General features: G+C 44.3%; 1 protein-coding gene across 1 annotated transcript; it reads left to right on the top strand.

Annotated features, from left to right (window-relative positions):
- The first annotated feature begins 1,817 nt into the window (after window positions 1-1,817).
- Window positions 1,818-12,393, top strand: ddx42 (DEAD (Asp-Glu-Ala-Asp) box helicase 42). Its single transcript, XM_049014440.1, has 18 exons — window positions 1,818-1,937; window positions 2,161-2,399; window positions 2,549-2,699; window positions 2,921-2,982; window positions 3,405-3,441; window positions 4,054-4,206; window positions 5,989-6,093; window positions 6,239-6,358; window positions 6,450-6,626; window positions 7,512-7,640; window positions 7,744-7,843; window positions 9,287-9,334; window positions 9,418-9,515; window positions 9,700-9,976; window positions 10,163-10,389; window positions 10,582-10,692; window positions 10,806-10,913; window positions 11,021-12,393. The coding sequence occupies exons 2-18, from the start codon at window positions 2,185-2,187 to the stop codon at window positions 11,498-11,500; spliced, it is 2,598 nt and encodes an 865-aa protein (XP_048870397.1). The 5' UTR covers window positions 1,818-1,937; window positions 2,161-2,184; the 3' UTR covers window positions 11,501-12,393.
- Window positions 12,394-15,795: the final 3,402 nt, after the last annotated feature.

Genomic DNA, 15,795 nt, shown 5'->3' with positions numbered 1-15,795 from the left:
CTGTTAAAATTGTGCATATACTGTATGCTCCCACACTCTAAAGTTGTTGTAGCTGAAACAGTAATTGTAGGTCTCCTTTTTCAGGCTGAGAGCAAATTTAATTTCTACTAGTTTCCAGAGAAATGTTTCTGGGTCTGTAGGGTCTATGTGTGTGTGCGTGTAAAGTAGATTTTTGCATCCATGCTCATAAATCTCCACTGTTTACAGCCATGTTATTTGGGACTGCTTTAGAGCTCCCTGGAATATTCAAGACAGATGATGGGCAATGTGTGCTGTAAGTTCAAGTGGATTTTATAGGGAATACAGCTGGAAGGAAACAACTGCAATTCAAATTTCAGCACAGCCTTAAAAAATGATCCAAACAAATTGTCTGCTGCTGTGGTAAGGAAACAAAGACATCCAAATGCTCTTGATGAAAATACTTAACCCCAGTTGCTCCAGAGATAACCCTGCTCTCTCAGTTTTAATTCACTTTCAATAAAATCATCAGTGGATATAAAAAGTGTACACACCCCTATTAAAAATCCCCACTAAAATTATTAGACCACAATAAAGTTTTTCAAAACTTTTCCCACCTTTAATGTGATCTATAACCTATACAACTCATTTGAAAAACGAAAAAAAAAAATGTTAAGGGGAAAAATATTAAAAATAAAAAAAATGTATAATGAGCTGGTTGCACAACAGTACACACCTTTAAACTAATACTTTGTTGAAGCACCTTTTCATTTAATTACAGCATTCAGTCTTTTTGGATACATACCTGCTGTCAATTAAAGTGACTCTGATTAACCCCAAACAAAGTTTAGCTGTCCTAGTAGGATTTTCCTGAATTTACTCAGTTGCATCCTACAGCAAAAGCCATGATTTCAAAGCATCAAAGGGATCCCATTGTTGAAAGGTATCAGTCAGAAGGGTACAAAAAATCCACAGCATTAGACATACCATGACATTCTGACAAAAAATTGTATCGTTGCATCCCTGCATGGCCTACTATCTTAAACCATCTGCAGTATGCAACAGGTGATATGCTACACTAATATTTGATTAAAACTGACAAATGCATAGGAACAATAATGTAATTTTTTTTCTTCGATCAAACCAAAAAGGTCTTAAAAACACAGATTTGCGAATTTGCGGCAAATAATTTGGGGTTGGGTGTTGTTAATTGACAAATTCGAGTATTTATCATCAGAAGGCATTGGAGACAGAAACAAAATATTCTTACCATGACCTGAGAAATTATACTGATGCATATAGCGTTGTTTGGGATAAAAACAATAATACTGATCATAATTTTGTACTTCTACATATAAACCAATGTTCTGAATTCCATGCACTGAAACATTTATCTTAGTTAACCTACCACTTGCTGCCGCTAATTGTTAGTGGCGACTTTGACAGCTCGCTTACACGCAGATCCATTCAAGCAAATTTCACGTAAACTAAAGTCATATTACTGTACGTAACTACTCATGCAAATAATCATTTAATATAACCAATGATCAGCAAGGCCAACAGATTTTACTATCGTAATTAATACTCTAATTCGAAGTTCGTTACAAAAAAAAGCGAGAAAGACATATTTCAAGGTATTTTTGCATATCACTAACGTGCCACTTCCATGAGCACGTAGGCTTTAAATACATGTGACTTCTCTTGAAGGACCTGAAAATACCCGTATTATTAGCTGAAGGGGCTAAAGATGTTTGTTATTGGTCCGCGAAAAACACTACTATGTTATTCGTTGAAGACCAACCGGATGCTAAGAAAAAGGGTGGGAACATGACGAATCCTCAAACATTATTGGTTGTTAGATTTTCAGTTCGTCGCCCGTTCATGACGTGAAACATTGTCGGATTTTAGTGACGGAACACTGTTAAGTTGGAGGTTCCAAGGACTGCGAATAGTTTAATTTTTCTCTGGATAAAACATAGGTAATTAACTAATTGTAGCGAAGGGGGTGTAAAACGAAATACAGCTCATTGTCTTTTGTAGCTTTCTACGATGGGATGTCACATACAGCCGCCTGTAATAAGTAGTAAGGCTATGTAGCAAGCTAGACGCCACTTGGTGTTTCTCGGTGATTATCTCGCTAATACGCCGCGCTGCGACTCAGTGTAATTTGACTTTGAAATTTCTTTCTTTTTATCTTCGTAGGTCGGTTGGCTACCTTATTAAGCAATGAACTGGAACAAAGGTGGTCCAGGTGCTAAGAGGGGGTTTGGATTTGGAGGATTCAGCTTAGGGTCGGGAAAGAAGGAGGAGCCCCGCCTTTCGCGGCCCTCACACTCTTCATTTGGTGCCGCCGGCTCTACTGGAGGATACGGCAAAAACCAGCAGCTACCCGCCTTTTATAAGATCGGCACCAAAAGGTCTAATTTTGACGAGGAAAACGCGTAAGTGCCACATGTCGATGTGACAAGGTTTAACCGTTGAGTTGCAGATTTAAATTAATCGCTTTAGGGTTGTTGTACTTTTTATGTAGGACAATTCAGATAAAACTGACTGTATCCTAAACTGCAATGATGTGGGGTTTCTCTCTTAGGTATTTTGAAGATGATGAGGAAGAGTCTGGCAATGTTGACCTGCCTTATATCCCTGCGGAGAACTCTCCAACACGAAAACAGTTTAATTCCCAGGACAGGGACACTGACAGTGAGGAAGACCCACTAGATGCCTTCATGGCAGAAGTGGAGGTAATGGAGAAACTTCACTATCTGTGTTGCAACTCGTAAATGAGGTCAAGTAACATAAAAGGATATCAGAACTTGTATAAGTCCTATGGACTGTCTTGTTGTAAGATTCACTTCTCACTGTTTTTTGGAGTACAGTGAAACTTTATTTTCTGCAGTTATTAATTGGTTCCAGGCTTACTGGTTAAATTTTTTACGTTGTTCGGTTTCATGTTGGTTCGTAGGACCAAGCATCAAAAGACTTAAGAAAACTGGAAGACAAGGAAAAGGAGAAAAAGCCTGATAAGTAAGTTCTGTTCTGGTTTTTCCTGATTATTTATGGGGATCTAGTGGTTAGGGAATATAGCAGGTCTTTTAGAGGGCAAAACATTCTTTAGAAAGGTTAAAATACTATGGGAAATGATTGTTTTTTTTTGTAAATGTTTTTCTAAAGGTAGGTTAATGGTGTGTGCCATTTCTGGGTGACAAAGTTATTTTGAGTGAAGATGGTACAGCAGTGTGGTGCTTAGCCAAGTTTGATGCCCCTCGCTGACTGTCCTCTGTGGTCTGCGGCTCCCTTGGCCAGCTGGAGGAACAGTGTCGTTTGCAGGTGCAACAGGGTAGTCATGAGACAGAAAAAACGTGGGAAAATGAGTATTTCTTTAGGATGCTGACGAGTGTATGGACGAGTTGCAGGGAAGTTTTTTTTTTCTCCGCTTTTTCTTCCAGGGGTATACGTGATGACATTGAAGAAGAAGATGATCAAGTGAGTGTGACTTGCACCGTGCTCCTTTATCGCATAACTGCTCGGAGGCAATCCTCAGTCATCTTTGCTTCAGTCCCACGGTCCCAGTCATGTGTCTCTATGAATGACTGTGTTTTTAGGAGCTGCTCTCTGTCTTTAAATCTCTGATTGCAGGTTAGCATGTTGCCGAATTCCCGTCGCAGTAGACTTTCGTGCTTTTCGGAAATATCTGACACACTCTAATAAAATACATATCACACCTGCACTGCTGTTTGGAGACCCACAAATTGCAGCACAATTACCAAGATCCTGCCACATAAGGAGTAAATGACACGGCATGAAATACTCACGATTGATGCTTTTTCCAGGAAACATTATGGTTTGAGAATGGGCATCTCTTTGAGGCTGCTGTCCTACTACTTTACTCAGGAGCAAACCATGGCTGCTTTTATTGGAACTGTCTGTGCATCCTAGACCTGGATATCATCGTTTTTAGGGCAATCGTACCTAATCTATGGATTGATGAATGTGCAGGCCAAGCTCAGTTGGATTGTTTACCTTGCAATGTGACAGCCAGCCATGTGGCAGGTCTGGTTGCGAGGTTCTGTCACTCTGTTGCTGTGCCCCATGTAGGAGGCTTATTTCCGATACATGGCGGAGAACCCCACTGCCGGCTTGACCCAAGAAGAGGAGGAGGAAAACATAGATTATGACAGTGACGGCAATCCAATCCCTTCCACCACCAAGAAGATCATCATGCCCCTCCCACCCATTGACCACTCGGAGGTACTTGACTCTTCCTTCTCTCTGCTTTCCGAGTTGGAGTTGAATTGCTTTTATCGGTATCAAGATTTTAATACAGATGGTGTTTTTGGTGCCGTGACTTAAGCTATGAAAATTGCTTGCTGAAATGGTACTGTGATTGAGCTTAAATACGAGCCACACTGGTTTATCTGATGAATCGGTGTGTAGGGGTGCTTTTCCATATCATTATGTACTGTCCTTTTGGTACTTCAAGGTGTTGGTTTTCCATTGGTGTAAAAGCTGGTACTGGTGAAAATGCCATTACAACTTGAGGTGGGGTATTTTGTACTGAATTAAAAAAATGACTGCAGTATGTTATAGGCCTGGAAGATGTGCAACATTAGTACCAACATTACATGTTATGCACATGCAATTCATAAATCTCTAGTCAGTTAGATTAAGATGGTTACTTTCATTCTGTATGGATTTAGCGTGGGGAGTTAAAATTTTGCTAAAACATTTTTATCCTATCAGAAAAAGAACCTTAGCTAGCTTTGCAATTGTAATTATTCCTTTTATAGAATATATAATGTATGTTTAAAAATCATTTTAAAATGTACCTTTTGCATGAACACTGCATGCTTTCTCCGAGACAGTCGCCATAATTTTCATCCTTGCTGTTTTAATCATTCCTAGGTGGGTTTGTGAGAAATTTACTCCCTTTTTCTTACTTTAGAAATACGCCAATATTTATTAAACAAAATCACATCGTTATATGCCTGTTGTCCTAATATAGTGGTATTATGAGACAGATTTTTTTTTGTCATACCATCGTTATCTTTTTGTTGTATCTGTTCTTTTGACTAGATCGCAGTTAATTTTTAAACGTTGCTTTCTGAGTTTGCAACTGTTTTCAAGGTGGAGTTTGTGTTGTCTCAGTGGCAGGCTATTTGCATAACCAATCAACAAAGAAAGCATTTCAGTTCTCACCCCAAAGTACCAAAGAAGTACTCCAGCTGGTTAGGCACTTTTGGTACTGGTACTCAAACAGAAGTCAATGGAAAAGGAGAAGGACCAAAAGTATATGGTACTGGGTGTGGTGGAAAAGTGCCCTATGTCAGTAGGGACAATGCAAATGCAGCTATATGAGGATGCTCACGGTGGAATCAGCATTATTAGATGCTCATTCACGTATATGGGCATGTTAAGGGTTTATAACGTGTAATACTTCTTCCCAATCAAAATACCTAAACTCTCATGTGACATTTTAATACTGCTATATTAGCTGTGACTTGCCAGATTTTCCTTTTCTCAACTCTGAGTATAAACCATTATTGATCTGTGAATGACTTGTCTTTGAGAACAAGCTCGTCCCATTCGGCTTGTTTTTATAGTCATGCCTCCATATCAGGGTTAACGAAAAATAAGTGTAAGTAAACATTTTCATAAACTGAAATAAAATAACCTAGAAAACTACAACTAAATGAAAACTATAAATATTGATTCAGAATCTAACAAATGTGAAATACTTTCATTACAATTTTGTAATACTGTTCTGCTAAAGTAATGTGTTTTGCCCATTTTGAGTACACAATGTACACTGTATTCATGTAGGAACTCTAAAGGTCAGACACCTAAAATAGTTGTACAATTTTCAGTCTCTCTAGAAATAGAATTATCAAAACTTAAACTGAAATGTGTAAAAATCAAATAAAAAAAAATATTTTAAAAAAATAATAAAACCACACTCAAGCCTAAAACCGAACTGAATTTCCAAATGATAATGTGGGAAACCATAATGATAGTGCTGCATATTGCTTTTAGATTGACTACCCACCCTTTGAGAAGAACTTCTACAACGAGCATGAGGAGCTGAGCACTTTAACAGGCATCCAGGTGGTGGAGCTAAGGCAAAAGCTGAACTTGCGGGTAGGTGTCGCTCAGGAGTGAGATGCCTCCATCTCTCTGCAGGCTGCAGTTGGATGATAGAAATGCTGCCACTGCCTCCTCCTTCCTTGGGGGTGAAACCCTTGTTTTCCCTTGTTGTGATCATGTGACTTCCGTGTGCTATCAGGTGTCTGGAGCTGCCCCCCCGAAGCCCTGCACCAGCTTTGCTCACTTTGGCTTCGACGAGCAGCTGATGCACCAGATCCGCAAATCGGAGTACACTCAGCCAACGCCCATCCAGTGCCAGGTATTCTGGGTTCCACCTGGCAGTGCCCTCTGCTTCCTCCCATGCTGTGATGCTTCGGACAGATGTCCTGACCTTTGTTACCCTCCCACAGGGGGTGCCCATTTCCCTGAGCGGCCGTGACATGATTGGCATCGCCAAGACAGGCAGCGGGAAGACGGCCGCCTTCATCTGGCCTATGCTAGTACATATCATGGACCAGAAAGAGCTGCAGTCCGGAGAGGGCCCCATCGCCATCATTGTGTGTCCCACCAGGGAGCTTTGTCAGCAGGTCAGGCACAGGGCAGGGCAGTACCAATGGGGAGTGTGGAAGGGGTGGCAGGGAGAGGGATGGTGATGGCTAGCAGGAGAGGTGCAGCTGGAAGCCTGATTGTGTACTGTTAATTCCTTACCTCATTCATAACGCTGCTCATTCCAGAAATGAGCCACTAATCCTAAACTAAGTTACAACAGATCGATCTTGCCTAGTCGATTTGAATTCTCAAAACTGTGTTTTGTCTGTCCTGTTCTGGGAGCATATTACAGAAACTTCCTAACTTTCAGATCCTGTCTTAGCTATTTGGTAAGCACCTGATTTAGGAAAAAAGGAATTGTTCATCTATAATGGCTAAGTTATTGTTCCTGTCCTATCTCAAGACAGGCAATGTGTGATACACAGCTTTCCTAACTTCACAGAATCTTAAACTCTCCGAACATTGCGATAACTACTCCGCCCCGATTTTGACATAACGATAAAAGTTATACAAATCATGCACACGTTTTACTAATTCATTCCCTCATTTTAGTTAAATCATAGCCACATGTTACTAATTCAATATATCACTTTTATCATTATGTCATGAGTGGAGTTGCATACATTTTGTTGATTATATAAAAGCAATAAAACAGCACCCATACGGATTAAATGAGTTTAGCCATAGCTGACACTGTGCCGGTCTGTAAAAGTTATGGCAGCTTAACTGTTATCCTATAATTAGGAGAGTTTATGAAATTTCGAAGTTATAATTTGATACAGACTGCCTCCCTTGAATTTCCTAGTTCAGTCGTGATGTATCTTTTAGTCTGTGTTTTATTTGCACCAGATGAGTGTTCTGGCAGAATCAGCTCTGTTGTCTCAGTGACCTGAATGTTTCCATTACACGCCATGTTGTTCCAGATACACGCAGAATGCAAGCGCTTCGGGAAGGCCTACAACCTGCGCTCAGTGGCTGTGTACGGCGGCGGCAGCATGTGGGAGCAGGCCAAAGCACTGCAGGAGGGCACTGAGATCGTGGTCTGCACCCCAGTGAGTCTCTCTGTGGTGGTTTTTTTTTTGTTTGTTTTTTAAAATACCCCACATGCTGGGTCAAGAGCCCGATGTTCAATCCTGACTGTACATGCATCGACAGGGGCGCCTGATCGACCACGTGAAGAAGAAGGCAACATCCCTGCAGAGGGTGACCTACCTGGTCTTTGATGAGGCCGACCGCATGTTTGACATGGGCTTCGGTAAGGGCGCCCCCTGCCTGAACCAGCAGGTCCCGACAGGGATCGCAGAGCCTGATGCAGCTGTAACAGCTATTTGGAAGAGGACAGTGGCTCTGTCAATAGACTGCCTCATAACTCCTCCAAGGCGGAGACTTTGAATTACGTCCTGCCCGGTCCTGTGTATGTGTAGTTTTGATAGTCTCCCTATTTTGATAGCCCCTTCCCATTGTCCAAAGATGTGAATTGGTGTCTCAGTTTTTCAATTTGTGTGTACAGTAAAATCCCATTATAGTGGACTCGCTTATAATGGAATATCATCTATAACGGACGAGGTCTGCTGGTCCCAGCGGTGCACCTTTTAAGAACATGCAGAAAAAGCATCAGATATAGCGGACTTGCATATAACGGAATTTCGCTTATAATGGACAAACAATTTGGTCCCTAGGGCCACTTTTACTTGTTTTGTTCAGCCATGCAGACATGCGCATCAGTAGTTGTTTTCAAAATGGCTGAGAAGTCTGCTACAAAGTGTCGTTCTATAACGCGAAATTGTTCTTTTAATCAAAACAAAAAAAAAACAAAAGCAGATATTGTACGTGACTATGGTATAAGTAAATCTCCAGTCAGTGACATCTGGAGTAACTGAGAAGTACAGGACTTCTTTGCAGTTTACAGATTGCAGCAAGAAAATGCGCAAATCCACCTATGATGATGTTGAAGCAGACATTCTGATGAATTGTGTTGGAAAACTTGATGCATATATCACTAAAACCTCTTAAAGAAATGCAGCCCAGAAGAAAATTTAAGATTATTTTTCTTCCCAGTAATATGCGTACAGTACGACATAATGCATTAGAACATCATTTAGTTTAGGGTATTAGAATGCCTCCTGTCATTTGCTATGCATTCCTTCACTACAGTAGTAAGAAAAGAAAATGTGTGTAACAAAATGATTTTTTGTTGAGTTGCAATAGGTAAAATACGGGTAACGTTGGATTACTACTTTTCTGGGGTGTGGCACGAGTAAATGGTGTCCTGTAGTTGTGTTCTGGGCAACTCTGGATATAACGGACTGTCTTGCCAGGTCCCTTGAAGTCCGTTATAACTGGTTTTTACTGTATAACCAGTAATGGACTGGCATCCCATCCAGGGTGCTCCTTGCCTAATGCCTTGTCCAGGTTTACCACACCAGCAGAAGTGACTGAGGAAAACAATGTACAGATGGAAGGGGACATGTATGTGTAGTGTATGCCTATAATGTGAACAGTGCATGGCTCACCGGGTTAGGATGCCATGCCTGTGATCAGAAGGTTACTGGTTTAGATCCCTGGCTTGGTTGCAGATTTGATCTCACAGCTGGTTCTTTGAGCAAGGCCCTCAACACCAATTGCTTTTGTCCCAAACTGTACATCTCTCTGAATAAATGTTGAAATCTAATATTGATCTTGTTCTCATTTGTTTCAGAGTATCAGGTGAGGTCCATTGCAAGTCACGTGCGCCCCGACAGACAGAGTAAGTGTTCTCACCCTCAGTCTGTCCACCTGTTGTCCATCGTTACCCTCTTATGACTTGCATGCCGCCGCCTCTCCCCACAGCCCTTCTCTTCAGTGCCACCTTCCGCAAAAAGATCGAGAGGTTGGCACGGGACATCCTGGTGGACCCAATCCGCGTGGTGCAGGGTGACATTGGCGAGGTAGGCTGCCTGTCTCAGACACAGTGCCAGTCAAACCATTGCATTAATTAGTAACCAGTCTTGTTTATAGTGTGGAGTTCAGTTGGAGACTCTTTGCATAAATTTGTGTCACGTGGAAATGATTTGAGATCCTAGAAGCTACTATTTCACATAACCTTGTGCTAACCACTCCGGTCCTTGGCAGGCCAACGAGGATGTGACCCAGCTGGTAGAGGTTCTGCCCAGCGGCCTGGACAAGTGGGGCTGGCTGACAAGGCGCCTGGTAGAGTTCACGTCCTCCGGATCTGTGCTCATCTTTGTCACCAAGAAAGCCAATTGTGAGGAGCTGGCCACCAACCTGAATCAGGAGGGCTATAGCCTGGGCCTTCTGCATGGAGACATGGACCAGAGTGAGAGGAACAAGGTCATTGCTGATTTTAAGAAGAAGAGTCTGCCCGTGCTGGTGGCCACAGATGTTGCGGGTAAGCAGGGGTTGGAATAGAACCTCTCTGTCTTGAGCTGTTATGGGGGGTGTGCATGGATTGGTCCATCAGTGAAGGTTCTGGAACCCTAGTGTTTGTATTGATTTCTAGGTTTCACTTCTAGTTAGTTCTGCTGATTTATGACATATGACTCATAAGTAACCCCCAGTGGTGTATGTCCTATAGCCCGTGGCTTGGACATCCCATCCATCCGCACTGTTGTCAATTACGACGTGGCTCGTGACATCGACACGCACACTCACCGAATCGGCCGCACGGGTCGTGCTGGGGAGAAGGGATTGGCCTACACCCTGCTTACCATCAAGGATACTTCCTTTGCTGGCGACCTCGTGCGCAACCTCGAAGGAGCCAATCAGAATGTTTCCAAAGAACTCATGGATCTTGCGATGCAGGTAAATGGGCATAAGCCATGTCCCAGTCACTGCTGCCAATCACTGCCTGCTTTAACCCAGTGGGAGCCAATGAGAAATGCAGTGGGATGATGATCCCACCCACTGCCATGACTTCCTAATAGTGTTGCTTTTATTTCAATACCACAACTCTGCGCTCCTGATTCCTGTCCTCTTACATCTGTATCCACGCAGAATCCCTGGTTCAGGAAGTCCCGCTTTAAGGGAGGCAAGGGGAAAAAGCTGAACATTGGTGGAGGTGGCCTGGGCTACAGGGAGAGGCCCGGCCTGGGGGCCGACACATCGGTGAGCCCCTTTGTTTTGCCACATGAAAAGCTGGAGGCTGTCTTATATTGGGGCTGCTTTAGCACCTTGGTGGTCCTGCAACCTGTAATTAATCCGTTTCTGTCGTGCCACAGGAGCGTGGAGTCGCAGCAAGTGGCTCCTCTCTCAGTAACTACGAGACCTACAAACCATCCTCGGGGGCCATGGGGGACCGCATGTCGGCGCTGAAACAGGCCTTTCAGGTACTGGTGCCAACAGCCAGTGGAGAGCTACCCTAATCACGTGTATATGTGCCATCTTTCCTCTGAATGGGTGAACCCTAATCATGTCTATGCTATTTTCCCTCCAGGCTCAGTATAAGAATCATTTTGTGGCCGCATCCGGTTTGCCGCCCAAGCTGACTAACACCAACTCCAGCAGCTCGTCAGGCTGGACCAGTGCCGGCAGCCTGAGCTCCGTGCCCACAGAGGAACCCCAGGACAGCAGCCGATCCCGGGGAGGCTCCTCCTCTCAGGGCATGGGACCGCCCCCGCCGTCCCACGGCTTGGGCACGAAGATGCTGGGCTTCACCAGCGGCGGCTCCCTGAGCTCCCTGTCAGAAAGCCGGTCCGAGCGCACCGAGCGGCACGGCGGGGATCGCTATGGAGACCGATACGGAGATCAAGATCGCTACAGTGGTGGGCGCCATGGGGACAGTAGTAACGGACAGGGGAGGGCCGACAGGAATGGGGGGGACAAACCGGGGGATGACAGCAGAGGCGAGAGGGCCGAGAGAAGCTTCCCCATCACGGATCCTCCGAAACGCAAGAAGAGTCGCTGGGACAACTGAAGCATCGGTGTATCAGCTCCCGTAAAAGGAGGTGGATCCTTAAGAGGCCAGCCAGCCTGCGTATACTTCTGTTCTTTTTTTGTTTAGCGGCCGAACGAAGCAGCATGTTCCCACATGGTGAAGGCCAGGGTGGTCCTCAGAAAGCGCATAGGGCAAACACCCCCACCCAGCTTATTTCAGCTCCACACAGGTAACTGACGTCAGGCCGGGGTGTGGACACATCAGAAGTGACTATTTGTTTTTCAAGCCTGCTAGTTTCCGTGAATGTTGTTGCCCTTAGCGTGGGAGACGGGAGGCTTCCTGCTGTTTCGTGACCCTTTTTCGTGCTCATTTTACTCCAAATGGGATCTGAAGGCGGAAGTGTATAGTAGTGGCTCTGTGAATGTAAACAGACCATGACGTTTCTCTGTAAATGTGATGCCTGTTTCTGCAGCCCTGGTGCATTTTCTGCTAGGGGTAGTGAGGGGGGGTGACCATGTCGCAATTTCTCCAGTTTTGTATAAGGTGACTAATGAAGTCTTTGACTCTCCATTCTACTGTGTACAGGCTTTCAGTATGTGTTTAAAGGTTATTAGCTCTTTCCTCATATTGTGAGATTAGTGCTTAACTGAACGTGGTTTCAAACAAAGCTTGTTTTCTTATTTTTTAGCCATTAGTTGCGTCTGTTTCTTGGTCTATGATGATAAGACCAAAGGTTAGCTGTTTTAATTGGCATCAAATCAGATGATGTAAAACAGAGCATTACTTCGGGTATCTGCTGGCTTGTAATTTTTTTTCCTCCCACTCTCACCTCTTTTCTGTTGTAGGTAACAAATACTGTTTTTCAAAAAAAAAAAAAAGTTTTGCTGTTTATTGTCATTTTGGTTTTTAAATAAACAGAGTGGTTTTGAAGACCTGCTCTGCTCTGTTCTATCATTTGTGCTCGCGCCAGCTCCTGCGGTCGGCTTTCACATGTCGGCGCATGCCAGCTTTGCGAGCCTCTTACCACACTGTGGGATCTGGCTTCTCATGCCACTGCTGTCTGTCGGTGGGCCGCACTCCCCACAGCTGGATCTGCAATTTTGTTGTGAAATTCCAGCCATGTCTGAGAGCTCCTGGGAGAAAGTGTTTTTTATTTATTTATTTATTTATTTATTTATTTATTTAGTTTGCGAAATGAAGCTGAGGAGATGGGCCCGCAGTGCGCTGAGGGGATGGGCCCGCAGTGCGCCAGACGACCCCACATATCTTGTAAATGTGTTTTATGGACTTTTTTCTGCTTGTGCTTGTAGATGCGGGTTTAGTTATCTCACCATTGGGCACCCGAGCAAAGCCCTTAGCCCTGAATAATGATAATTATCATAATTAATATTATACACTGCGATGGGCTGGCCCCCCATTCTGGGTTGTTCCCTGCCTTGTGCCCATTGCTTCTGGGATAGGCTCCGGATCCCCCGCGACCCAATAGGATAAGCAGGTTGGAAAATGGATGGATGGAATATAATACATGACATTTATACAGCAGTTTTCTAAACCCAAAGACCTTAACAATATAAAAAAGTGGAGAGAACTAGAAAACCTGGGAGAATAGAAAGGATTTAAAGAGGTATGAAGACACAGAAAGAGAGGAGGAATCATCAAAGTGAAGGGAATTCCACAGATCTCTAGAAGAAGGAAAAGTGAGATGGCCAGAAGAGGAATATCTAAGGGCAGGAGAGGACTGGTGTAGTGCAGGAGATTATTGGGGGGCTTGTAGGTGAGGAGAAATTTGGAATCGAGATGAGATTTCATGGGAATCCAGTGCAGGTCATGGAGAATAGGAGAGATATGCAGGTGGGGTTGACAGAGGAAAAGCGATGGGTTTGAGATGCTCAACAGGCATGAGCAGACTAGATCAAGATTGTGGTCTTTGAGGTCAGTGGGAAAACAATTTGAGCAGGGAGAGAAAATCAGTAGCCGTTGAACAGTTAGGTTGGTCAACACAAATATACGTAACAGAAGGTATAGAGGCAATAAGAGTAAGTAGCTGAGAGTTTGGAAGGGAAAAGAGGGTTCAGTTTTGGAGGGTGATAGAGATGAAAATGACAGAGTTGGGTAGTTTAAAAGCTTAAGTGCTCAAAGGAGGACAGGTGGAGGGTGAGTGTGGTGGTAAGGGCTGTGTAACCCTGCTTTCTGACCCTTGTATGTTGCTGCCACACAAATGAATGTAAGGTAAATGTTCCCCTCATGCAAAATTGTAGGATTGGGGGTTGTATTGCAAATTTCCTGGTGCATCCCTCCACACCGCAACATCTTGAGAGGCATTTTATGCATCAAAGGACTAGAACTTGGTATAATGTGTCTCAAATAAAGCTTGTTAAAGGAGCAACAAATATCAGTTTAATCTATTTAAACCTTAAATGAGTCATCAGAATTTGGTCACCGAGTGTGGCTGGTCATGGATGTATTGTTTTGTTTTGTGGGACTCTTCATTGGTGGACGGATATGCTTTGGTGCTGAGGTGCATCTCCGTTAGCAATCCCTCCAGCCACTGGAGTGAACTTTCCCAAGTTGGCTGACAGTGGGTGACATTCTTAAGGCTGAGGCCAAGCATGGCCATGTGAAGGGGCTCATTCATGCACCCAGTGCTGTGCCTGCACTGCCTCTGTTTGCTAACACCTGGTACACCTTGGCCACATAGCAGACAGATACTTTAGCAGGCTCCCACCACGGTGTTTTTGTTGCCAGCGCAGTGTCTTCCATTAAAACTTCACCCATCTGCAAAATAGCAGACAGGACTCTTCTGCTGCATGCATCATGAAGGGGATGGGGGAAAGACCTTGGGACCCCCATTCCCAGGGAACAAGTGGGGTCAGGCCTGTTTAGGATTAGAGCTGGTGTGGTGCTAAGGCATCGCCTGCTGCCCGGCAGCACGTGCGTCCTAATTTGAGGCGCCACATTCGGGTACGCGTGTAAACAACTTGTGTCTTGAGCATGATGACCATCTTCCCCTGCATTCCACTGCATTTCAGTGGCGGCACTCTCTGAGGTATGCAGATGGGGAATGGCCAGATCTCTGTAGGTGGGTACACCTGTTATTGGTCATGTCGCTCTGATGGCTCACACACTCAAGGAGTAGCTGTTGCAGTGGTGGATCAGCTTCTCCCATAGGTGTCCAATGTCACTCCTATCAAGAGCTAACTACGAGACTCCGACTAAGGCACTCTGGGTGTCTTGATTGTCGTCTTAGTGCATGCTCCTATTACAGTGAGTAATATCGCAGTGAGGGAGGCAATTTTATTCATAATTTCACTTGGTGGTTGATGGGTGCCCACAAGGTTACATAGCTCTGGTCATGGGTGACTTCAGTGCGACCACTGGCACTGACAAGGCTCACTAGGAGGACTCAGTCTCCATGGGTCTAGTGTCCATGGTGAAAGTGGCTGCATATTCCTTGACTTTGCAAAATGTCAAGGTCTGCGGGTCACTGGATTCTGGTTCCAGCACTCCAAGTCACATTGGTGGACTTGGTACTTTAATATTGGTGGTGCAGTGAAGATGATCACTCACATCAATGCTGGAGGCTCTCACAGAACTGCCCAGTTTGTGAATTCTGACCACAGACTTCTAGTTGCTACTTTGAAGATTCAGCTTAGGCCCAGTAAGCTACCATCTACTTGGAGAATGAGGCTGGACCTGGCCAGACTCCAAGATCAGGCAGTTTCTAATAAGTTTGCATGTAGTTTGTGTGAAGAACTTGCAAACTTGGATGAAACTGCTGGCTATGATGTAATGTCGGAGGACTTATGTGATAAAACCCTGAAGGTTGCTGAGGGTTGTGTTGGTGTTTCCAGAAGGAGGTACTTCATCTCACACGGTACCCTGGATGTTTTTGAGAGGAGTTGCAGCACACGACTCTATGGCAGCTTCAATCTGCACTGGAAAATGAGGACAGCTATGAGGGTTCTGAGGGCACATAAGGAGACTTTGTTAGAGGAACCTGTGATCAAGTAACACTCCATCTATGAACTAGTGTCCTGCTTACAGAGGAATTACGCACATGCAGATCTATTCCTCAGAGAGTTGTAGTTAGGGCAGATGATGGGACAATCCTTACGGATGACATTGCAGTTGTGATGCTCTAGGCTAGCTACTTTGAGCAGCTGTTTAAAGTTGACCCTCTGGTAAGGATGCTGGACATCTCTGCGTCCACAGTTTTCGAGGCTGATCCTCTGATCAGTTGTGAACTACCCAATCTCACTGAGATTGCACAGGTGGTAAATCAGCTGAGGATAGCATAGGCCACAGGGATCTGTGGTATTTGGGGTGAACAACTC

This window comes from Brienomyrus brachyistius, chromosome 5, assembly GCF_023856365.1.
Source record: "Brienomyrus brachyistius isolate T26 chromosome 5, BBRACH_0.4, whole genome shotgun sequence".
NCBI classification, from domain to species: domain Eukaryota; kingdom Metazoa; phylum Chordata; class Actinopteri; order Osteoglossiformes; family Mormyridae; genus Brienomyrus; species Brienomyrus brachyistius.
Note: the sequence above shows the minus strand (reverse complement) of the source record. Positions and strands in the feature narration are given on the sequence as shown.

Bases quoted from the DNA above. Each gene is read 5' to 3' on its own strand.
- ddx42 (XM_049014440.1), top strand. From the start codon at position 2,185: ATGAACTGGAACAAAGGTGGTCCAGGTGCTAAGAGGGGGTTTGGATTT. The intron at 2,400-2,548 runs GTAAGTGCCACA...TTTCTCTCTTAG, and splicing joins AATTTTGACGAGGAAAACGC to GTATTTTGAAGATGATGAGG. The intron at 9,335-9,417 runs GTAAGTGTTCTC...CTCTCCCCACAG, and splicing joins CGTGCGCCCCGACAGACAGA to CCCTTCTCTTCAGTGCCACC.